Below are 25,594 nucleotides of genomic sequence, written 5' to 3' on the forward strand. Positions count from 1 at the left end.
ATTGCTGGTAAACCTTTTCCTGACAGCTGTGATGAAACCGTGACACTGAAAGTTGGGTCAGCTGGATCTTGCAGCAGTTTATTCAGAGTTAAGTTTACTGACCAATAACTGCAGGTGAAAGATAATTATTCACTGTCTGTGGCTATTTCCCAACTGTTTTCTATTAAGGAAGCTGGTAGTATTTCCGTCTAAAGTTTGTTGTATAATCTCTCAGAAAGTAAATTTGAATGTAAATTTTTTGTCTACGTATAAGGGTGATTAAAACTCTGTTTACATGCCACATGATGCTGGTGTTAACCACACTGTAGGGGATAACTTGGTTTCCACTGCAACGCCTGGGCTCTTCCTCCACAGAGGACCCAAACAGCTGAGTGTATTGTCAGCACAAATTTTAATGGCTGTTTCTGTGACTTTGTGCCACAGATTATAAATAGTACTCATTCAGTTTACAGATTGAAAAATGTTGAAATCAGATTGTGATTTTGACATTTTTCCTACAAAAATACCAATATAATCAAGTAAGTTGAAATGTCCATTCATCTTTGAATAGAAGCCCTAAGAGACGAGTGTTTTCTCTCCCACATTTGACTTAAGAACAGGTGGAAATGTTTTTTGTGGCCAGGCCTCTCAGGGCTTCTGTATATATGACATTTTAGGAGAAACGTTTTTAAAGTATGCAGCATAACAGTCTGATTTAATCTAGTTCCCATTACTTTTCTTGCCATTTTCTACAGCATGTAACTTGTCATGTTTGCAGCTAATTTGACAATTTTTCAGATAGCCACTAGAGGGCAGACGATTTTAAGGAAAAAGGCTTGAGGAGTCCAATCTCCTTTAGAAGGCAGTTGAATATTTAGGTGCTAGCCTTGACAAGAGGAGACACTGTCTGCTGATTTCTAATCTGCCAACAAATTTATAGATTTTTCCCTCCCCCTCCTAAAAAAATATATCACTCTTAAACCTTCATTAATTCTATTGTCATTAATTGAAATCTGGTTATACAAAACAGGCCATTTGCACAACAGTTTGTAGTGTTATTATTTAATATTTACAATCATACCTTTGCCATGATTACATAGTGATTACTTCTTGTAAGACTGGCCTCTTGTAGTATACAGTAGGCTACACAAGATGGCTGATGTAGTGTTTAATTTATATGTGCTTCCTTTATTTCACACACACAAGAGAAGCTCAGTGACCTTTACAGGTGAAAGAAGACATACCAGTAAAAAAAAAAAAAAAAAAGTAACACAGGAGTTAAATTAATGGAGGGAGGAAGTCAGAATCTGTCAGAACAGAGAGGTAATCAAATAAATGAGAAATGCATATGGAGACAGAATGATATTACAGATGAGTAATCAGGGGGAGACAATTTAATTGTAAAACACAGGTGAAAATCTTTCTGTCACTGCGTGTCAGCTGGTGTTGTATTTCTCTAGGAGTCACACAGAAAACCTTCAAAATGCTGAAACTACAAAGCAAATTAAATGCAACTACTGGAAAACTCATGGTAAAGGCGCTTGTCAGCTACAACAAGAATATGATTGGAATATACAGTACACTTTCTGATTATGTTAAATGATAACTATACACAGAGGCATATATTACTCTTGCAAACTATATAACTCTTAGAATATTTGTATTTTTGTGCAATGTTCAACAACAACTTACGACAATACGTTTTGGCAGAAGGAAAAGTTTTAACTGTTTTAACTGGATGTGAGCTCGGGAGGAGGCAAAAGAGAGAACAGCTTCAGTGCTACAAGTGACAAGGCCTATGTACAACAATGTTTGGCAAAGAGGAGACAGTTCAAATGCACCAATTAGAAAAATAATTTGTAGAACAAATTATGTAGAAAAGAAAATTAAAAATAAATTAAGTCCTTTGAAAAAATAAAATACAGCAAATAATGTGTATACAACAACTGTTCCATTGATGTTTGCAAGTCATTCAGTTGGCTACTACTTGGCATGACCTTCTACTGTATTTGTATATACTCCAGTGTTGAAATCATTGATTCATAAAGAGCTGGAATAAGTAGGTTATATAGCGAAATAACATGGACACCAAATCCATATATACACCTAAATATGCGTATGTACAACTACATTAGGTTGTAGATATGAATACACAAAAGTGCAAGAACTAGTGGGGTCAGATATAAGACATTTGTTTTGGTTAATAGAATAGAGAGACTAGCTAGAGGGGACCGGACTTGATGCTTAAGTGGAGCTGGTTCAGATGTTGTGTCCAAAAAACCCCTTTGTTTTATTAACTGTTGTGCTTCTTGATGCTTGTCTTTGGGTACCAAAACAAAACAAAACAAAAAACTTGCATATATGTAACAAAAAATATATATTCATGTGCAGGGATCTTGTCAGTGTGATAAGGTGCAGATTGAGAGTAAAAACAATTATTTAAACAACACATTCCTGTCTGTATGTATCCTGTTGTGTTTATTGATGAGAGAAATTGTAAGGCAGTGACCACAGGGTAATTTTTTGGAGCACACTGACATGCAACAGTGTTCAAGAAAAAAAGGCCTGAGCATTGTTACTTCAATCACAAAGCATCATCTTCTCACCAGGAAACAGGCAGTTGACTTCTGCTTCTGTGTCTCAATTTAGTTTGCTGGTTGCTGGGAGTGTTGCCCATCTGCATTGCCCAAAAAATTGCAGTGTATCACCAACTTTAGTCTGTCAGGCTATCTACTGGTGAGGTCATGCTTGTAAGACACAGAGCTGAAACGCCTTGTTCCAGAGGTTCACTTCCAGTTCATTTCCCCTCATTTGGTTAAGAGCACTAAATGTTTTGACAATGTAAGGTAGACAAACCATGAGTGATCAGTCAAACCGTTCAACATTTGTTCTACCAAGAAGGTTTTTTGAGATTTTCCTTCTCATATTCGGCTTGTTTTGTCTTTAAAAACATTTTAATTACACTTGTTTGTTTGTTTGTCTGTTTGGATCTTGGGTAAACATTTTTCTTGGATTTCTTTGTTTTCAGCTCTGAATATTAGATCTTAAGAATGCACAAACAAAATGAAAAGGAAATTCATTTGTCCTTTAAGTGTATCGGGCATATTGCAGCTCTGTGTCCACAAGCAGTACGGGACATTAAGTGGTCTGAACAGGAGTTGTGTCGGTGGTGTCTTCCCTCAGCTTACTGCAAATATCTGTAAACCTTAAAGCAGTGGTTCCCGGAGTCAGCGACAGCCACGTGTCCATCTGAGGTTAGGGCAAGGCCCTGGGGACCATACAGTGGGTCTGCTGAGGTGTTAATGTAGGATAAGAAGGAACCTGTACTGTCAAACACCTGAAACAGAAAAACACAAAGGTTTTCAGTGTTACAACAAACTAGTGTTAGCAAAGGTATGGTCAGCATGGTGGCTCTGGATGTTGGAAGCCACCTTCAGAGTGTTGAGGTTGTTGGTTCAATCCTCTGCGAACGACGTAACAGAACGAAAGTAGCGCAAGATTTGGAACGCCGCCGCGCTCATCACGTCACGTCACGCGGGACTGCGTCTTGGTTGTCACTGACAACCCAACTCTATACCATCAAATCATGGGAGGGTTATCATGATTAATGTTTAAAATCAAAAGCGGGGAGGGGTGTTGTCATGTCCGTCCGGATGTCAGCTTCGTGATTCATGTGCTGTGTTGTGCTTTAAATCGGCGATTAAATTATGTTTTTTAAATCTTAACCAACACATGCTACATGCAAACATCTTGCTGTGGATCTTATCTGATCCCCATGTAACTTGCAAAGAAGAGTATGCCCCACCAACCCTCCCCACTCACCCAAAAGTCTGTATATATCCGGTCGTAAGTAGGATTTCTTGTTTGCCAGTCGGCCCTTCCACGCGGAGCTACTGAGGACTGGAGCACATGGAGCAAACATTTGGTAATTACCGCTTAAATTATCAATACATTCATTACTTTTCTGTGTTTTTAGTGTATGAGTGCCGCTTTTTCATTGTTAACTGTCAGCTAATTTTTATGCTTAAGCTAAGCTAACGTCATAGCCAAACCTAGCTTAGCTACACCTGCTTCTAGTTCGTCAGTGATGGAAGAATTAAGTAAAACACTTGTGTCGGGGCATAATTAAAATATGGTGCAGTAAGAATCTGGTTGAAACGAATTTATTTTGGTATCTGGGTCACGGTGTATCTAGAAGTGCTAAGTCAAGGACAACTGAATTTGCTTTAGATTGTCATATCGATGGTAGTCGTCTGGTTGCCTCTGACTTAGTAATATTTGATCTTGATCTTCGGTCAACCCAGACATCTCTACTCCCCTATTTCAGAAATCTCTGGAGGTCCCGGGGGGAGACACTCTGCCTCAACCCCCTTCTCCCTATCCTACTGCCCCTACCCTGTCCCCCCCTTTCCTACTACACCATACTCCAAGTACCAACAACGGATTTGAACCAGCCGCTCCAGGACCAGCACAACCTTGCGACCACAAATGAAACCACTCCGCCATCAAGCACCCTTCGCATTGGTAAGTTCTCTCAGAGTGCACTTTTAAGTCTTTGCATTGCACACCATCTTCCAAAATATATAAGTGAGCCTCATGGGAATCAAACCAGCGATCTCAGGACTCTCAGTCATACTTTTACCAGGTTGAGCCATTTGGTTAGACTGTTGAGCTTTCTTCCTTAAGGCTTTTCAGTCTCTCCTTTGTACACCAGCCCTCAAAAACAAATTGGGTTTCATAAGGGTTGAACTCACATCTTCAAAACTGCAAAGTAGTGTTTTAATAGCCCATGCTATCATTTGAATCCTCTTTCTTTATGCCTTTGAGTGTTTACTCTGGGTCCTGGGCTTCAGAACTTACTGCATCTCCTGAGGATTGAACTCTCAGCCTCAAAAATTCAGAGCAGCTCTATGCAGCACTTAAAGATATTGAGCTATTAGGTCAAAGATATGTGAGATCAATTTCTGAAAGCTTTTGAGTCTGCCATTTTGTTGTTGGATTATAAACTTCAACAAGCTGGCTGAGGATTGAACCGACAACCTGTAAAACTTATGAAGTGTAACAGCTTGAGCTACTAGACAACAGTCATTTGAGGCTGTTTTTTTCTGAGAGCTTTTTAGTCTCCCCTTTGGACATCAGCTTTCAAAATAGAGTCAGGATTGAACCCTCAATCTCAAAAACTATTAAAGCCACATTACCCTGAGAGCTACAGCTGAGCTATAGCTTCAGAATTTTCAATGTTGCCCTGAGGATCAAACCAAAACTTCTAGAAGGTACTTACTTACTAGAAGGTAAAAGCTGGAACTCTGGGTGGAGAATGAGTTGATAAGACACTAATTTCTGTGCCTGTCTGATAATAGACTGCTCATGAATTGTTTGGAGAAGATATTATAATTGCCACAGTTCATCTTCTCAGTCTTCCTCACATTTAGCACAAGGTGGTTAGTGTCACACCATTGCACAAATCTCTCTGTTTCAGAGCAGTAAGCTGATAGACTGCTGTCTCAAAGCAATAGGCAGAGGATGGCTGTATCATCAATAATTTAATAATGTAGTTCTCAGAATGGATTCTTTTACAGTCATTTGTGTAGTGCATTTACAAGATTGGGCTTGATAACTCGAAAACATAATGCCTCCAGCCACGGACACTCAGATACTTGCATCTGCAGGTTTCAAGGTGCTGTAACATAGATGGCAGTTAACTGTCACACCTCAAGTTATGACATTGATAACAGACTGAGTACATACGCTGATAAAGGCTGTCTCACCTGTATTCTGCTGTTACCCCAGTCAGCAACAATGATGTTTCCATTGGCATCAACAGCCACACCAGTGGGAGCATTGAACTGGCCATTGCCTTCACCATGAGAGCCAAACTTGAACAAGAACTCTCCATCTGCACTGTACACCTGCAGCAGGAAGTCAGTAAAAACACAACATGTTTACATGTGTACTTTGATACATATTATCACTTAACTATGTAGAAAATGTACATGTGTCTAAATGAATGAAAGTGAAGACCACAACATTAGGTTTTCAAAAACCTCTGAGAACATTTTTTCTTTTGAATTTAGCATTTACCTTCACAGAGTGATTGTGAAAATCGGTCACAATAATTTCATTCTTGTTGTTAACTGCAACAAAGTGTGGACCTGGATGAAGAGAGAAAAGCAAATTACTGCTGAGTTTGCAGTAGTTAAAACTCATTTGTGAATGATTCATGTAGTTTGGACTGTTCCCTTTACTGTTAGTAGGCTCTTTAAATAAATGTTAACTAATAGTGCCTACAGCTGCAATTATGTTACCTAGCTTAATCAAATAGTTAGTTGTTTTGATTTGCCTGGAGTATTCTGCTGGCATTTTTTCATGCATTAGATGCTTTAAGTTGAATTGCACAGTTGTTTTCCTGTTTTTTTCCTGAATGTAAAAACTGTACTTACAGAGTTACAAAAAATGTATCATGGGTAGGTATTTATGTGAAGTGAAAACATATTTGCTGATTTCTGTAGCTCTGATTGTCTTTTAGCAAACAGGGACCATTGTTAGTTTCATGGCATTGGAGTCAGAGCAGTGAAAAATCATTCACATTGATCTTTTCATAGTCATGTACACAAAAAACACAATGCATGTGACAAAATGTTCATTATTGTAATAGTAAGTGATTATTACAATGGCATGTACTTGCATGTTTGATCATCATTGTACAGGCACAGCTTGATTCAACAATTTGTCAACACAGTCTTGAGTTTGCAAGAGGTGAGACACATAATCAGGGAGTTGGGTTAGACAGAGGGCACTGCACTGTGGGATTAAGGTTGCAGCAAGGCCACACTTAGTACTTACTGAACACTGAGCCAGATTTATTTAAGTTTGGGCCAAGTTTTTCTGAATTGGAAAACAGGAGGAAGAACAGAAAGAAAGAAAAAATAGGTAGTCAGAGATAAAGGATAAGCAAAGAAGAAAATAGAGTAGGGCGGTCAGCACAGGCAGTTTGTGGGGGGAGCAGGGGAGTCATTGTGTCGTCTGGGGCTTTGTCTGCAAGTATATATAGGCTTACATATTTAAACAGAATGTAACATGCAATGTAACATCTATCTAATACAGTAAAAACACAATCTGGCAGTGAGAGTGTAACCAAAGAATTAAGTGGAGTCTCAAAAATGCCCCCAGTCTTCTGGATATTCATCGTGCTTGTTGTGCCCAGATAGTCACAGCTAATATCTCATTATAATAGTCATGGGAGAAAGCAGCTCTAAATGTTTGCTGCCCCCTAGCTGACATTTTAAGTTGCTCTTTAGTTAGTTAGTGTTTTAATCTTGAACAGAGGAGAAATGCAAGTTGCAAAACATGTTCCAAAATCCAAAATAGTACATACAATACATATAGTATCTATATAATATTTTCTGTTGTCATATATTATATCAAATACATTAACCTGACAGATTTACTTAAAAAGCTGGTGGCAACAGCTGCATTAATGATAAATAGCATCACTGAAGGAGAAGGCCTTGCTTGTGAGTTCCCTGTTTCGTCATATTAAGCTTCCCTCTCACCTGCAAACTGCCTGTCAGACGTCCCCCTGCCTCCAAACTTAGTGACAAGCTTCCCATTGGATTGAAAGATGAAGACACAGCAGGCCTTGTTGTCCACAGTGATGATGTGTCCGTTCTTATCCACAGCCACACCTTTAGGACCCATGAGCCGGCCTGCACCAATCTTATTCTGCCAGACAGGAGGACAAAGAGGATTTTAGCAGCTTAACCTTTAGAAATTTCTTTTTATTTTTCAGTGGACATCATGCACGAATAAACCTCAAAAGAGGCATACTGTGTCTTTAACGATGCTTAGTCAGTGTAAGCTCAGATCTCACCTTAAACTTGCCATCAGAGGAGAAGATGCTGACCCATCGATTGTCATAGTCAGCCACCACAATGTCACCGTTCATGTCCACGGTGACACCTGTTGGTCTTTGCAGTTGCCCCGGAGACCGACCCCTGACTCCAAATCGCATCTTGAACTGGCCGTCATTGGAGAATACCTGTATCCAGTTTCATCACAGAGCGTGAGCAACATGTATTTTCCTATTGTTCATAACCACAAATAAATATGTGCACTTAACATGTATCTTCCTCTGCGTGTGTGTCTCACCTGTATGCACTGGTTGTTGCTGTCAGCCACCACCACTCTGCCGTTGCTAGAGGCTGAGATTCCCTGCAGATTGGTGAACTCCCCTTTCTCTCTGCCCCGGGAACCTGACAAAAAAAAATAATTACACACTCAGTAAATGTGCCGTTTGATATTTTTACCTCGGTCTCAGTGTGTGACGTGTTTCCTCAAGGGCTCTTACCAGTGGTTTTGGAGTAAAAAATGCTTACACTGTACATTGATGTTGAACATTTTGCAAAGTATAACTTGATTTTTAGCTCATAAAGACCTGCTTGAGCCAGATGCTCCATCACAGTGAGAATATTACACTTTAATTTATTTGAGGAAGGTAGGCTACATTATCTTTGCATGGCAGGGATACTCTGATACTACTCAAAAACCTGAGTCAACATTTATAATGCAAGTAAGCAACCACCAAATTCTTATAATCCTTTTCACAACATCCATGTTTGCTTGTTTGTTTTCTGCGTTTATCTGACAACATAGCTTGTGAATGCAGTGTGTTTCTCTGGATGTCACTTCTTCTGTCAGGTCTCAGCAAGTCTACTGGCACTAATTGGAAACAGTAGCTTCCGGGGATAGAAGATGTCAATCTAGAAACTTGTTTTATGGTTTAGAAACTAGTTTGTGGCAATTTTACATTCTTGATCTGCAATTAATGGAAGGAAATTTCCTTTTAACAAAGGAAATTTTGTGTTTTCTTGTTATGACATAAATCTACATGACCCATGCTCATCTGCCTTACCCACTCTGTAGATTAGCTCATCTTCAATAGGGTTCTCCTTCTTCTTGGTGGTGCTGTACATGCTGGAAGGCCGTCGCACTGCTTTCTGCCGTATGTGGCCCCCTGTTCCGCTGGGAGACTTCACCCTCCTCTTCACGTCATCTGGAGATTGTGGCACGTCCGACGGCTTCACTGCCCGCAGGCGGAACGGACTGCCGCGTATCGGCTGGCCGTACAGCAACAGAGAAAAGGAGTACTCTCCTTCAGAGCGTAACGTGTAGCCCACCTCATATGTTCCGTTCTTATTGTCCGTTATCTCTGTCTCTGCGGCCCGGCTCCCGTCAGCAGACACTATCTCTGCTTTTAAAACAGCATTTCCTGTCCGCACCAGCTCCCCATCCTGCAGAGGTCATTGATTAAATTTCAGAACAAAAAATCTCTTGTTGCAGTATGCACATGGTTGCAGCATCAATGGCAACATTTACTACAGACACTTCACAAGCTTGCTACAATAAAATAACTGACAGGAGAAAAATGGCCTGAAAAGTGAATTAAAATGAAAAAGTAAACTATAAAATATCCACACAAGTGACTAAAGAAAACAACTTGAGGGCATTACTTTGTCTTTTGTTGTCACTGTAACGGTGTGGTGCTGCCCGGTCGCTGCGTGGCGGAGGCCCTCTCCTGTGGCGACAGAGGTGTGAGCTACAGCTGCTGTGGTGAGGAGAACACCCAGGTTTTGGATGGAGCGTCGCAGACCTTCAGTCTCCACCTGGAGCAGACAGCACATAAAATGCACAATATTTTCCACTGAAGAATCTCTTTCTGTTCGTATGTTTATATTTTACAAGAAAAGAAAACCTGCCCCTGTAAGTACTCTACCCCCACACCAGACTTATAGACTGAACCACTGCTTAAAATTGCATGATATAACCCTGTGGGAAGATCAGTCAGAGCACAGTAATTAAAATCAAGAGGAGAGAAATTGAATCAGAATAAGCAGCAGTTGATACCTGACAGTCCAGGTGTGCATTCTGATGTGGTCTCTCTGGGAAGTCGTGTCGGGCCAGCGCTGTTACCCGCTCACTCATCTGCTTCTGAACCAGCAGCACCTACACTCACAAGAAACACAAACTGTGTTCTAAGTAATACAAACATATTTGATTATTTTGCAAGAGCTCACATCCTGTTACACTGCTCAAATTTGATAGCTAACTCCCATGTGGGTTGTAGACTATTTGTTAGCTTGCTTGTACAAATTACAAGCTGCCAGCCAGCCCACCTCAGTAGCACTCCCGTGGCTGAGAGCCTGCTCTGTAAAGCTGCAACTGCTCTGGATGTGTTCCTTCCCCTGCAGGAGAGATGAAAGCTGGGCCTGCAGGACCTGCACTCAGGTAAGTGGACAACACGGATTAAGGGGGACAAAAAAGAGTGAGAGGATGAGAAGAACAGGTTAGAGTAAAATATGAGTTGAGAGATGTGACAGGTTATGTGACTATGAGTGTACAATGATGCAAGTATGTGTGACTGTATATGTGTATGTGCAGAACATACTGACCTTCTGTTTGGTGCTGCAGATGTTCTCCAGGTCTGTGATGAGGGCCGTCTTGCGCTGATGCAGCGCCCGCTCCAGCTCTTCAAACGTACTGGTAATGTCTGCTACCGCCTCGTTCTTCCTTTCATTCAGCTGGCGAGAGATCTCAGTCACCAGCTCGATGGCTGCTGTTAGCTGAGGGAGCCTGCAAGATCACACAACGTGAAATTTTCCTTCAGATATTGTAGATATGATTATATGATAAATCCTTTCTAAAATTAAATGAAAACTTAAAATAAAATCTGATGAACATGGTTTTGTGTCACTGTAGTCAGTACCAACTTTTGACATCCCAGGCACAGCACAGCAGAGTTGATGGCAGATGCCAAATCTGGGCCAAATGCTTAAGCCTCTAAACACCTGATGTGAAGGATGTACTCTGAAAGCTTTATCGAGGTATCAGCTCCCCACCTGCTGTGTATTGCATCCAGCTGTGTCTTCAGTGCAGCCTTGTGCTGCTCCACGACGTCCCGCAGAGGAACAGTCACATGCTCGCGGTGCTCGCCCTCTGTGCAGTCCAGACACATGGCTGTCTCACATGACTCGCAGTAGAACTCCATCACCTGCAGAGGGAGACAAACTGGGTTAAAAAAAGCTCACTGACTCTTGCTGGGCATTGCAGGTAGGCAGGGCAATTTAAGTTCAGTTCAGGTTGTTTTACATTATACTTAAAAACAAAAGAAGTGATTTTTGGTGAGGTGATGACTGAGCTTAAGCTTCACCTTTCCCTCATGGTTGGGGCAGCAGAGGGGCTTTCCTGCAGCTGCAGCACTGACCGACTCCAGGACACTGCAGGCCTCCGGCCGCGAGCACTCTGGGTCTCGTTGAAGGACCTGGTCAACAACATTTTTAAATTCATTATGTTGTTTTTTAATGAGCAAGTTTCAGTAGACTTGTAAGATACTGATCTGTGTTCTAATGTGCTGTGTGGGCTGTGGCATTGTTTAGTATTTTTAGGAGGCATTTTTTCCTTTATTTGACAGTAGACAGTTGACAGGTGACAGGAAACAAGTGGAGAGAGAGAGAGGACATGCAACAAAGTCCCCAGCCAGAACTGAAGTGAGGACAAACAAAAGCTAAAGAGAGCCCCTCGAGGAAGTAAGGACTGTCCAGAATGACCTCAGTCTATAAAAATGTCCTCCCTCTGTTCAACACAAGGAGTGGTTCTTACAAAAACAGCATTGGCAGCACACACAAACACTCTGCCTCATTTCTTTGAGTACTGTCTGTAATTGTATACTGTCTTAATATTCTTTGCTTTGTTGTTTATCTCACAATTGGTTTCATTCGCATTTTTTCCTTTGTTCCATGTAATGAACTTGAAAATCCTGTTGGGCTAACACACACGTGTGTGGCTTGAAGCAAAAAAAAAAAAAAAAGAGAGATTACGAGTCAAACCTCCATGAGATTTGTGATGAAGAAGTTGTTCTGTAGAGCACAAACTCCTTTCTCCGGCAAGATGGACGTCTGCCGACACACTGGACACGAGAGCGTCAGAGACTCTGGGGGAATGTAGTTCTGGAGACAACTGAGGAGGGAGTCAACAAACAAAGAAAGCTTGAGTTAGAGTGCAAAATGTACTGAGCAATTCTTTTCCATTGTTCTGTGTGTAATTATTAGTCACAGTCAATTTACCAATATAGCAGAGAGAGAATGAGAGGAAAACACTAGAGACAGAGCTGTCACCTTATCACCGTAATTGAGAGACAGTGCCTAAGTGGTGTTCCTGTCACAACAAATAGAGGCAAAGTGTGAATCTGAGTCAATACCCAGAACCCACAGCCTCAGGAGAAAACAGCCACACTTTGTCTTTAAGTAAGTGAATTCCTGGTAAACCAATCTGCCTAACAGAGATACAAAGAGACAGAAGACATTAGGGAGAATATGGGCTTGTGTGACACATAATTATGTTTAACTTTTTGCATGTGTGTGTCTGTGTGTGTGCAAGAAGGTGTTGGATTCTGGCCGGGCCTTCATCCTGGCAGCAGTCACACTTCCATCCCATCAGCCCCTAAATGCTGAGGATGTTCAGGTTCAGTTGCCCTTAGGAGGCGATCTATTTAACATCAGATACCTTCAAGCCAAAGCCAAACCTGCAGTCAGCAAAATTCAGCTGCAATATGCAGATTACACCGCATTCCTGTCCTGCAGCCTGCCATCCAGCACATGATGTACGACTGTTTTTTGTTTTTTTTTCACAAATTCTGTGGTTAATGCTGCAAGAAACCTGAGGTCAGTATCGAGGATAAGTCTCTGCAGTTGTACACAAGGATGTCTAGCAGCTGCCTGGGCTGCATACTAACACCTTCCTGTTTAATTTATGATACCACATGGGCTTATATCAACCATGCTTTGGTCAACTGCAGTCATAAGCGTTTGAAAACACTTATCTACCTTCCTATTGCTGTGTGAACAGCACCATAAAGCTCTGCAGCCTGGATAAGTGACACACAGCCGGTAGTTCAAACATTTATGTAGTGAAAAGGTCTGGGATGAGGCCACAACTAACAGCTATTTTCATCATCAGTTAAGCTGTCAAATTGCAGTTACCTGAGTACATGTTGGTTTATAAAACATTAGAAAATGTCCTTTAAAATTTCTCCATTTTTTAATAGCATGTTTTGTCCAATAAGTAATAAATATATATTTTTTTATTCAAAATTATATAAAACAGAGAAAAGCAGCAAGTTGAGTTGAATTGAGTCAATTGCCTGATCAATTGACTTTTTTTTTTTTTTTTTGTAGAGCTGGTGCACCTTGTTAAGTAAAAACCTACAGTCATGAGTACGAGTACAAGTAGCTACATGCCCCTATTGTAGGAGGATATCATTTATCATTTTGGTATGACTTGACACAGTAGAATAACCCAAGGCGAATTGATCCTGATCTCTAAATAGTGAACACATAATTATAGATGGCAAAGCAATTGTACTGTAACTTTACATGTTTAATGACAGATACTCACAAGAAGGGGAAAATGGAGCAAAAATAAAAGTGATACCAAACAGAATAAACCCAGTAGGGGTTGTGAGCTCAGCCCTAAAACCCCCTAAAACTACATCAAGCCATCCAGTATTAAAACATCTGTCTGGCTACATCATGTATAGTTCCAGACAAAAATCTGTTCACCTCAGCAGGGCTTCACATCACATGCAATCCAGTTAAACCGGGGATTAAACTTGCCCTCTGGTGGGTAAATGCCCCTCACACTGCTTGGAAAAAGGATTTATCCCATACTTTGGCTATACAAAACTATTCCATAAATATTTGTTTGATCATAGGTTTAAGTAAAGTAAACCAGTTTGAAACATAATCCCGGTTATCCTCTGTACCTAACAACATGCCCCTCTCTTCACTCTCCATCCTCCCACCCTGACCCGCAGCGAGCTTTCCAAAGGCCTCCTCACGAAAGGGCCCCAGTTAGTATCGCCTGAGGGGGGTGTCGTCTTTCTGAGGAGCTGCAAATTGAAGTACTGTAAATGTGTCTCCCAACAATGGGGCTTTTTGTCAGACCACAGTCTTTGGCGGTCCCTGATGCTAAGGAATGCCAGTGGAGTCTGTGAGGAGAAGTGCTCTGAGCTGTTTAATTGTGGGTAGGGATTTGTAATAGATGAGGGTCCTCTGTTAGGGGACATGTAAATATGACAGGAATTCTTCAGTAATAGGATGGGAGGATAAGGACTGGCAGAGAAATGGCCACAGTAAAAAAAAAAAAAAAAAAAAGTTTTCTTCCACCTTCTTCACTTGGCCTGAAAAAGCTACATGTAGCAGACGGCGTGAACAGCAGTGAGCAGAGACTTGGGTTTGTGACAGGTTTAGCTTGAGGGAGGTGTAAGTAATTAGGACCTTAGCCAGTGTTCATTGAAAGAGAGAGAGAATAAACGTTAGCTACCTTTCACAGAAGGTGTGCAGACAGGGCAGGACCTTGGGGTTGCAGTAGTGATCCAGACAGATGCTGCAGACCAGGAACTGCTTGTCTATCTGACGCACCACAGGGCTGGTGCTCCCAGCTTCACGCTTTGCCATGGCAGAGGACATTTACAGCTGCGGACAATGACAGCAGTTAGCCTGCAGAGAAACAAAGATAAATGCATAAGTATTTGCCTGTAAAAGCTTTTCTGACGAGTGTCACTTTCAGGAGACGCTAATGCTCTGTGAACTTCCCACAGGAGGTACCAGGAACCAAACTTAGTAAAGCTGTTTAATTCCTTGATTAGTATAAAAACGTGTCCATTGTTATAGCGTTATTTCTAGGTTAATACCAGACAAATTCCAGCTGAAAGAGATCTGTGTGAAATAGAGACATGTACCAGTCCTGAAGTGTACAGACCGGAGCAGATGTAGACAAACCAGAATGACTGTGTCTGGCTTTGATGAACATCTCAGTTAACACCAAATCAGGAAAAGAAAGGAAACTAAAGGCTTTGTAACTAAACAATAAGTGAAGTCTGTGGTGAAAGAGCAGCTTTTTATTACAAATCCACAATAATACATTACAACAGGGTTTCCTGGTCACACGTGCATACAAAAGCATACTAAAAATACACACTGGTGACGCACTAGACCTGTTGTGACAGTTGCATCCACTTTTAACTTCACATGCACACACACTAGCTGTTCTATTTCGTTGTTGTTGTGTATTAAAAGACCTGTGTATCAATTTGTGAGTGACAGTGGGTTATAATCCTGTATTTTAATTTTGGTGGCTATGCTCACTGCTGCTTAAGTTTGGATAATGGATTACGTTGCCTTTAAACATAATTATGCCGGTGCATGAAATTGTTTAGTATGTGTATCAAATGTTACCAAATTTTTTCATGCTGGCACTAATTCAAACTGCATCTTTATTCATTATTAATAGTAGCAAAACTCTGTGACTCTCATCCATTATAGAGCTACAGCTGCAAGGTATGAATATTCTGCCCAGCAACACACACACCAGTGCCGTCTCAACGCCAACGTGGCCCACTTTCACATTCATCGGCGCAAGCCCCAACACATATGGCGTAACAACTACAGGGGTAAGTTAAAGATGCTACCGCAGCATGTTCCTATTGCTTGTGTGCATCTATGTGTGTAAAGGAAATGGAGAGATTAGGTTTTAACTATGCAAAATCATCCTTTCAAAATGTTCACATGCCATTTGCAGCAATTATTATTTTTCTTGTGAGGAAAGTGACAGAGGGCCATGACAGCATGTATCTGTCCAAAAACAGTTTCACTTGACCCGACCTAAGGCTTAAATTGGCACATTTAATGAATACAGTGCACGCCATTTTTATCTCTCCGTTACTAACTGGCTCCAGTAATGTAGTCCAACTACATTTTCTCAGTAGGTCAACACATGTATTATTCATATTTCAGACACAGACATGCACACATATGTTCATACAAATGCAGGAATGAGTGAATAGCATGTGTAACAAACAAACAAACATGCCTGGTCTTAAGATGTAATTTACAAAGACAAACACTTATACAAACAGTGACAAGGACGTACAAACATATGCACAAAAACACATATAACACACACTGATAATCATCATCCCCCACCAGACTCTCTCCCTGTCTGCACATCTGTCACTTCTGGATCTAATGCGACACTCAATCCCCTATGTCCCATCTCTGCTCATGTCCTATTGTTAGTTGTTGTCTGCTGCACACACACATACAGTTCATACACACACACACAACACACACACACAATCAGGGTGGGTAGAAGCTAGGCAGTATCTTTCCAGTCTTTGCAAAGAGGATCCAATGACACACAGTCTGTACACTGGAAGGGTACAGGTCACGTCTTAAGCTGTCAACCATGAGAATGACGTGTCACATTCACACTCCAGTTGAGGACAAACAGGATGTCTGATGTAAATGATTAGTGGTTAAGTAGCTTATGTTCTGTCTGAATCTAAATGTGCATTGTTCTGTATAAATCCTGCGCTTAAAACTGGCACTTGAAGAGTATCTGGTTGTCTGTGGTCGTACTCTGATGAAAAGAAGCTTGAATGTCTCTTGATAGAAACGGGGATCAACCACAGGATGCACTGTATACTTCAGTGAAGTTCTCACACTCCTCTGCCATTCTCCCTCTGTACAAGAACACACTGATACTAATATCATCATTCTGTAATGACGACTGTCTAAATTTAGATCTGTGTATTAGAGGGTAGGCGAGGAAGCAATGACAGTGAGACTAAAATAAGACCAGGGGTCTTAGGACTGCTGGAAAGTGATGTGGCTGGTGTCCATTTGTTTACTGCTTGTTGTATTTGAAAAGACATTTCTTTTTTTGGGGGGGGGTGGCCTCAGTAAAATAAGATTTGCAATCAGAATAAATCACAAATAAGAATTCTTCACACTAGAATAAAAAAAAAGAGCAGCACAAATGCTAAAACCATCTGCTTAGTGTCAGTCACGGAAAATGGAAATTCAAACCCTTAAACCTAATTTAACACTTCTTTTGAACTTGCAGTTTAACTGATTCATGAAAGGCATGGGACTTTTACTCTTATGCTCCAGCTTTACTATCAGGTTGACTGAAATGTAAAACGCATACATGCAGCAACAGACACACATGAGAGTCATGCATGCATGAGTGGATACTCTTGCCCAGCATCATATGTTTTATGTACAGTGTATGTATTCAGCAGACCGTGGTCCCAGCTTCATCCATGCCCGCTTAAACTCTTAAATACAACACAATGCTTAGTTTTGAAGCTTTGAAGTAACCATGACCAGTTTAACTGACAGGATCAGCAAGTTAGAAAAGTAAGTGAAGACGTGCAGATTGAGAATTTAGATTCTGCACTTGAAGCCAGCAGGGTGGGATAAAGCCAAGCCCAGGCAAGACAGCAGGAAGCTTCAAAAATGATGTACGAGAGGACACATCCTGCAGGGAACTGTCAGCTAATACCATCAAAATGAAATGTGTTGTAATTCTCCCAAGCAATTATACATGCTGTAATAACAGCGGTAATGTTGTTGGTGACCTTAGCCTGAGTAATTCCCCCAACTGTCAGGATTACAGTATTCGCATGTGTAGCTAACTGTTTATGTGTGTGTGTTAAAGTGCAAGGCTGCAGCAGGTTTGTGTGTGACAACAAGCTAACACCCGCGGAGTTAATACACAATGCGTCCATTCACTGCTGGCTTAACAGGATACAAAGTAATAGTATTCTTTCTCTCACTTTCTTTGTCTGATTCAGCTGAAAACCTCTACTGTTGCTTCACTGTACAATAGGATCCTAACAGCTCATGTGTATCTCTTATAAAACACACGTGGAAATGAAGCAGGGAGAAATGTGGAGGAAGCAAGATGGGAAATTAAACGTCATCTTCCCAGTTCAACAGCAGGGCAGTGGAAAAGGACAGAGTTTAATAGAGAAGGGAGTGAAAACAGTAAAAGTATCAGCACATCTGCTCCCTGCTCACTGTCATGCACCTGTACAGCACCAATGAATACATGCTGACAGCTTGAGCAAACTCACACAGTTTACTCTGGTGATAACTGAGCTGATAATGTAAAGTCATACGTGCACACATCAAAATGAGGACAAATATGCACAGAGTTGAAAGGCTACCTACTGTCAGTAGAGTGGAGTAGATCAGTCTAGAAGGTTCCATGGCAGCTATGTTGTTAAGTCAGTGTAACATTGAAGAAATCAGCACACGCCCTGACTCAGACCCACTTCCCCTCTCGTCTCTGCCTTCAACACTTCAACCCTGCTGACCACTCTTCCTTTTCCCTTTTCCTTCTATCGTTTTTCCCTTTTCCAACACAACACACACACATGCTGGAAAAGGGCTGAGCAGGGACGAAAACAGAGGGTGGGACTGCAAATTGAAAGTCCCTCCTACCGTCAGTGCTGTTTACAAGCACGAGCTGACTGGATACCCTCCTTCTGCCGTGCTCTGATTGGCTGGGAAACTTAAACTGCGGAGTGGGGTTGCATCATAGGCCAAAAATTCATGCTGGCCAGAGGGAGAGAGAGGTAGAGATTGAAACAGACAAGAAGTAGAAGAGGGAAAGTCCAACTGTCAAGGCTGGAAATGCAACAACTTGACTCCAGGAGCACATTGTACATAATGCCTTAATCTGCTGCGTAATTATTTAATTTGTGAAATGCTGTGCGCTCTGAAAAACTATGATGATCTGGCCCGGGAGCAGGTTCGGGTCTTGGCTGCAGCTTGCTCAGAAACAGCAGTTGACAGGCAACGCTCATCTAAAACATTTGGATCATCTGGCCTCCAGTTACTGAAGAAATATGTCATCATTTACCCAGCCAAGTACACACATGCACACACACGCCGGGCAGCCAAACACAACACAGAGTTATATAATTTATGATGTCACCTTTCTAAAACCTTAAAATGAGAATTTGGAACACATGCCTCTAAGTCTAGCATTATAGTATCAAATTACACATATGCAGGGATTAAGAAAAACCCTTAATGCTGAAAAGGGGATCATCATTCTGAATTTCAAGTAAAATGTCTTGTCACTGGATAATTTTTGTTCCCAATCTCTTAAACGTCCTGTCCTTATGAAGTGGTCAGGGTTTAATCTGGAGCAAGAGGTGACGATTTTCTGAACAAAAACATCAATCTACAGTTAATCTGTGCAGATTGAGTCCAGTCGTCTGTCCTCCCTCGCTTTCTGGCTCCGCTTCCTCCATCCACGCCCACGCGCACACCTTTCCAAAATCCCATCAGCCTAAACTCACAGGCCAGACTGCTGTGGTGGGTTTAACAGGAAGTAAAGGATAAGAGGATGAAAATGCCACTCCGGGAATGACACATCAGTAGCCGTCTGCAGCAAGTTTATTGACTCCCCCATACAGATTACTGTGGCACTGTTTGACATGTTTTTATGTAGCTGCAGCCTATTAAGAACTTGCATTGATTTTAGCAGGAACGACTGATTTTATAACTTTAAACAAATGAGTCAAATGCTTGCTGGACTTGACAGTAGTTACAACAGCTGAGGCTCAATCAACTCCGCTGGATAGAACAATCTAATAGGACGTCTTGCTTTCATGCTCCTCAGTAAGTAATTAGAGAGAGGGTATCTGACATGACCAGTACACCAGATGCATCACTCCAGCGTGGGCAGCATTTTTGGAAAAAGACTGCTGTCATCTCTGCGGTGCAGCACTCGACAGCATCATTGGTTTAGTGCTGCGCTTTCTGCTGAAACAACAGTTTTATCTGAATATACGACTCCTGCAGTTATTAAACCGGAGGAAGGTGAACCACCAGTGGCACCCACAATGAGTCTCCCGAAACTAGTACACATAATAGACTGGGAGGATGCACAAAAAGGCTATAGAAATAAGAAGTATTTGTAAGTGTTTCATCACATATTGTCAAACGTTAAAAGGTTTACAGCTCTTCATGAATACTGCAGTTTTTGTCTAAACATATAGTTCATATAAGGCTTTGAGAGAACTTAATTGTGAGCTGAATGGTAGAAACAAACACGCTGCAGCAGTTAACTCTGTGCCTTGTGCAATAACAACAACCAAAAGAAACAGTTCTGCCCCAGGGTCAGTAAGAGGCAGAACAGTAACAGTAATGATAGCGATGTTCCTCAGGGAATCCAACATGAAAATCCACACCCACTTCAGGCAGTGAATAAAGAATTATACTTTCACAGAATCACATAGCTTTTCAGTTGTACAGTACTTTGATTTTTTGAGGTGCTCTGGTGTTAGAATTGTTTTATTCAGCAATGTGTGGAAGTCACATATAGTGACAGATGCGTGTGACAAGAAAAGTTTCTGTAAGAGAGAGAGCGAGTAACAGGGGTTAAGGGTGCTGCTGTGCTAGCTCGCAGACAATAATGTGCCCACACTCAGTGCTACACACCTGATGCCTTGTTTTTTTTTTGCTTGAGCTCTCCATACACAGTGTTGTGTCCCTCTGCCTCTCTCTGCTGTGCTGCTCTGAAACCTCATGATGACCAAAAAAGTCAACTCAGGCAGATGTGGAAGGGGGAGGATGAGAAGATTGGGAAAAGGAGTCAAGAAAAAGGAAGAGGAAGAGGGGACACCCAGATACTGTATATACAGTACATTCACACACACATACACACACAGCATATCGAGAAGGCTCTTGTGTAACAGAGCATGATCCTGAGATCTTGAGGCTACCACAATGGTGTTAGAGCCTGACAACTCCAGGCCTGACACCATTCCTTCCTCCCCCTCTCTCTCTCTCTCACACACACATATACACAGTCAGCTGTTTCAGTCTGAGTCACACTATAGCCCACCTCCCCCTTTCCTCCTTAGCTGCTCACATTACACCAATCACATACAAAAACACACACACACACACCTCACTCAAGCAGTTTAAACCTGAATCTGGTCCTCATAAAGATATAAATATAAGCATACACACCCACAGCTAATACATGGCGTGCATGGACCAGCCTGTATAACCCTCGTTAGTATGCTCGTGAGCCCCCGTTCTCCTGCACAGTCCAGTCTTAAGCCTCCACATACATATACTTCTATATATAGAGCTATCACTTCTCATCCCCTTCACACCACTGGCAGGCACGTGCTCCTCGCTGCGCACACGCTGTGAAAAAGAGCAGGGATCCTCGGATGACCAGCATAATAATGACTCAGAAACACTCAAGAAGGATCCGCATGCTAAACATTTACACAACCCTGTTCCCGGTGCCATAACTCTCCAATTCATGTAGTGCATATTAGACATATGATTTTTATTTGTGAGCACACTCACATTCATTCATGTATGCTTATGCTGATGCTTTAGAAGAGAATTATCAGCATGTGTGCAGTGTCTCTGCTTTTCTGTATAAATATGCAAATACCCCATACGCATCATACACACACAACAGGGCTATAAAGACATTGGTGCATACACTATTGTAGGTAGGAGGCTTGTTACTGGCAACTCATAGTAAACAAACAGGTCTACTGTACATACAAATCACAGACTGATTGATGGGTTGAAAAATTTTTTACTGACGTTTCTTTTCAAATGCTGTGGCAGCCACCCAGCTGTCTTTACACCACAGCTGGCCTGAGGGAAAGCAGGTGCGTGAGCGTGAATTGTATGCCGAGTGCTCACACACTTCGCACAAATATCCATGCAAAACATACCACTGGAGGCAAAAAGCACCCGCTCAAGTGTCAATATCATTCAAAAATAAAAGTTCCCTTAAAAGTCCACAATTCCACAAAGTCCTGAAAGTGTACAGACATAACTCACATTCTTTTTATTGTTAGACTCTCACACCTGCACATGGTATCTGAGCAGGCATCTTTTGTGATTGTAGCCCTGGCCAAAGTATCAGTACATGCTGTACATTACTGTTGAGTTTGAACATCACATCATATTTTGCATGCAAAACCTGCAAAGTAATTAGTAGCTACAGCCTTCGAATAAATGTAGTAGTATGAAAATGTACAAAGAAAGTGTCCCAAAGAACATAGTGTAATAGTAAATAATAAAACTCGTTGAGCCAATTCCAGTCTTCACACCACTGAAATTAACCGAAAACAACATTAGTTTCTGTGACTGCAACCGCCGCAGTCATAAAAGCATCACATCTCCGCTCATATTCACTCTGTTGCAAAACGAACTTTATCAAGAGACTCTTGACATGAATAACATCAAGGCAAACATCAGAACAGCAGCTCAACTCCACTGAGCCTTGAGATATAGATACAAGAGCAGCTCAGATACAGAGAGATACAGGCTCCGTTACATCTCGTGGAGTACACGATGCAGAGTCAGTGTGTGCACACACTCTATCACATACTATCACATCCCTGTCTTTTCATATCAGACCAAAACTGGGGGGAAAAAAAGGCAGTTTCTCTCTGGTCTAATTTGAACTGAATTATGAATATCAAACAAACTCACTTGACATTGACATTAATTATCCTTGCATGTGTTTTACACTGAACATTAGCAGAGTTTGTGTGGCCAGTTAAAAGCCTGTGGAAGATCAGTGTAATTAGGAGAAATAAACAGAGTAGAATCCACATTTTAAAGTGCATATTCAAATATTCTTCATCCCCTTTCTTCCTCTACTCGAACCTCTCCCTCTCCTCTCCCAGCAGAGAGAATTGTTTCACTGAAAGCAGAGCATGTGCCACGGGGTAGAGGAGCTGATCCTGAAATAATTTGTTTCTTTAAATAACTGAGGGAATAGACGCCCTGAGCTAAACATATATTAACATAAACAGTTAGTTCCATGTCACATGGCTCAACAGAACCACAGTTATGTTTCAGGTGGGTTGAAGTTTAACAGACCTTCTATGTCTTTGTGAGAGTGTTTATCTGTTTGGTTGTGTGGGAAGTTTAGATGTTTGTCATCACTCGAGGTGCTTTTAGCCTTTAGAAAAAAAAAGGTCAAAATGTGGTTTATGTAAGAGCCAAATATCCAGAAAACAAGCACACCAATCACAACAGAGGGAAAAAAATCACTTAGCCATGGGCATTTTGCTCCCATGTCTTTCATATTGCAGAAACACACACACCAGAGCCAAACACGGCAAAAGATGTCAGAGATAAAATCTATTTTTTATGTAACATGACCTGGAGTTTTGGTTTTTCTTACTCTCTGGTTATAAGTAGCAGAATAGTTGCACCACATTGTGAAAGTCTGCTAGCTTTGCTTTTTTCCCCCCGGTGCTGCTCATTTTAAACAGACACCACAAAAAATCCTGTGGGTCCTAACGGGGTGGAAATTCATTTACTTAAGGGGATTAGAAATTCCATCATTTATTTGTCATGCTGATAGGTCAGCGGATTTACGATTTGCAAGTCTGTCAACCTCTGCACATGAACCAGGAGAGCCAGGATTTTGTCTGTTGGACAAAATAACACCTCTCTGACACCATCTCAACACAAACTGAATAACAAAGCCTTCACAAATGTTTTTTTTTTCATCGGATTGTCCACACTTTTGTGATGCCAAGTTCACTGCTGTTTGCCTTGCAGTCAGTGAAACACCAGACTGCTGCTACGACAGCAGGGCAGAAAAAAAGGGAGGCCTATCTGCTGACTAACACATTACAACACACACATTTATCATGTATAGTCCTCTGGGAATGATGATGTACTGGATGACGAATGTCAAGGAGTGGTACCTAACCTTCTCCTCACTGTCCTGCAGGCAGCGGGCCTGACTGACATAAGCACAGCTAAAATTATCAGCTTGCCTGATCTGAGCCAAGCTGGGCAGGAATGTGTCACAGGAACCGCCTGTATCAACATATTAACTCACGGCTCGCACTTCAGCACACATGAACACACGCAGACACGCAGGTGCACACAACTCTAGCCGGCACATCATTACCACAGAAGCATGTTGGTGGAAAAAAAAGAGCATACGGACAACAAGGACATCAGGACTTTGCCGTACACAGACAGAATTTAGTTAAGAGGGGCTGCACTTACAAAACGGTGAAGGGGTGTGTTTGTGATTTTCAAGTACAGAGGTTTGATTAAAGCTGATTACAAGCAGTATTATGGTTTTAATTTGACCCCAGAATAGCATTCAGACACTAATGCACTACAAAATCATTAATCCACAGTAAATGGCTAAATTACAAGCTTTTTGTTCATCTAACCTTATTTGCCTGTGTACTTCTCAATGCACTGCGTTCATGTTGTGCTTTAGCCTTAAACACACAGCTGGACAGAGTGGTATTCAGCAGGGAGAATTCAGTTTCATGGTTATTATTATTTGTTTATATACAGAAACCGAGCACTTGGCATGCATACCGTACAGTGCCTATATCTGGGAGGCTGTCTGTCCTTCAAGAAGTAATGAACCAACACATGACTGGTTCAAGGATTACTATCAGGACAGTGACCACAGGAGCATCAGTAGCATTGTTTTAACACATCAGTGACTGTAACTAATCTATCCTCCAGTTGTATTTATATAGAACAACAGCCTTTCCTTTCTACTGTTAGAAACACGAAAATGCCGGTGCTATACAATGCTAATTGTTATGCTGAACATCGTCTTCTTTTGCCCCTGAAATCAGAGCTTGTAACAAGGATAAGAAGTGTGCATCTAGTCCTTTTTGGTGCATTGTATTGAAATGTATAGTTGTTGTAAATGTCAAATCACTCTGAAAAAAGGAACCATCTCTTGTTTGATGTTTGACTGAATTTAGAAATGTAACAAACAGGGTACAAGGATTTGTTGCAGTTTTATATACTGACGTTATATGAAATGCTCAAGAAAAGGCATAATATGGTCAGTGCTATTACTGAGACCCCCTGGGGGAACTGTCTAAATATATCCCACATGACATGAGTGCATCTCTCAGCTCAGTCACTAAGCTTTCACCACATCCCCCCCCCCCCAACAGTACAAACTAAATACGGTTGAATATGCTTTGGAAAACCTAAATACCCACATCCAGAACATGAACTCACTCTGATGCCACTCACTAACAGTCATCATATTTTTTGTCCCAAAGGAAAAAAGTGTGTATTCAAGTGAGGCATAAAATTAACATAAAAGTGCACACATTGTCTGTGGTAAAAGTTGTGCTATAAAATATATTGCACATAGACACTGATACCACAGCATAGAGCAAACAACCCACTAATAACATATGTCACTTCCACATGACTATAATCCATCAGACAAAGTGATGGCTGAGTCTTGCATGCTGTCAGAAGTTTTAACTTCAGGAAAAAACTAAACTAAAATAAAAATGTCATTAAAGCTATATTAGCCATCACAGTTTTTACAGCAGAGGGTAACAACAATTAACCTGACCAGATTCTTACAGAACTCCCCTGCTAAAGTTGTTACATCTCTCAGAGGAAACCCTCCAGCTTTAAGACTTTGCTCACAACATTTCTCTTCCTCAGACTTCACAAAGTTAAAACTTAAAATTAATGAGTTTTTGCTGTACTTCTTTGATTCTGTGCCAAAGTACAAGTTTGCATCAGGACCTTTCCTCCTCTCTGATGGGTTCATATCAAAGCAGCATAAAGAAGCACATTTACATAAACTTGGACTTGCATAAACATTTGCTTGACCGCGCGGAGTGGGAGAGAGATATCTGTTGCTGTTTCCCATGGCAACGGAATCACCTTAGAGAAGCACACCTTTAACA

General features: G+C 41.3%; 1 protein-coding gene across 3 annotated transcripts; it reads right to left on the bottom strand.

Annotated features, from left to right (window-relative positions):
- Positions 1 to 1,025: 1,025 nt before the first annotated feature.
- trim3b (tripartite motif containing 3b) lies at positions 1,026 to 18,322 on the bottom strand. 3 transcript variants are annotated; one of them, XM_018691507.2, is made up of 17 exons: positions 18,051 to 18,317; positions 14,356 to 14,531; positions 11,862 to 11,991; positions 11,186 to 11,296; positions 10,875 to 11,026; positions 10,428 to 10,608; positions 10,152 to 10,253; positions 9,883 to 9,981; positions 9,489 to 9,641; positions 8,891 to 9,269; positions 8,128 to 8,231; positions 7,850 to 8,017; positions 7,533 to 7,701; positions 6,823 to 6,864; positions 6,061 to 6,131; positions 5,748 to 5,888; positions 1,026 to 3,316 (listed from the first exon to the last, which is right to left on the bottom strand). In XM_018691507.2, exons 2-17 carry the CDS (start codon positions 14,499 to 14,501, stop codon positions 3,164 to 3,166), a joined length of 2,301 nt encoding a protein of 766 aa, XP_018547023.1. In that variant the 5' UTR covers positions 14,502 to 14,531; positions 18,051 to 18,317; the 3' UTR covers positions 1,026 to 3,163. The 3 variants fall into 3 exon arrangements, with proteins under 3 accessions (XP_018547023.1, XP_050934401.1, XP_050934402.1); XM_051078445.1 differs by lacking the exon at positions 1,026 to 3,316 and adding an exon at positions 5,516 to 5,659 and having other exon boundaries at positions 18,051 to 18,322; XM_051078444.1 differs by lacking the exon at positions 6,823 to 6,864 and having other exon boundaries at positions 18,051 to 18,318.
- Positions 18,323 to 25,594: the final 7,272 nt, after the last annotated feature.

The sequence above is a fragment of the Lates calcarifer genome, linkage group LG20, assembly GCF_001640805.2.
Source record: "Lates calcarifer isolate ASB-BC8 linkage group LG20, TLL_Latcal_v3, whole genome shotgun sequence".
NCBI classification, from domain to species: domain Eukaryota; kingdom Metazoa; phylum Chordata; class Actinopteri; family Centropomidae; genus Lates; species Lates calcarifer.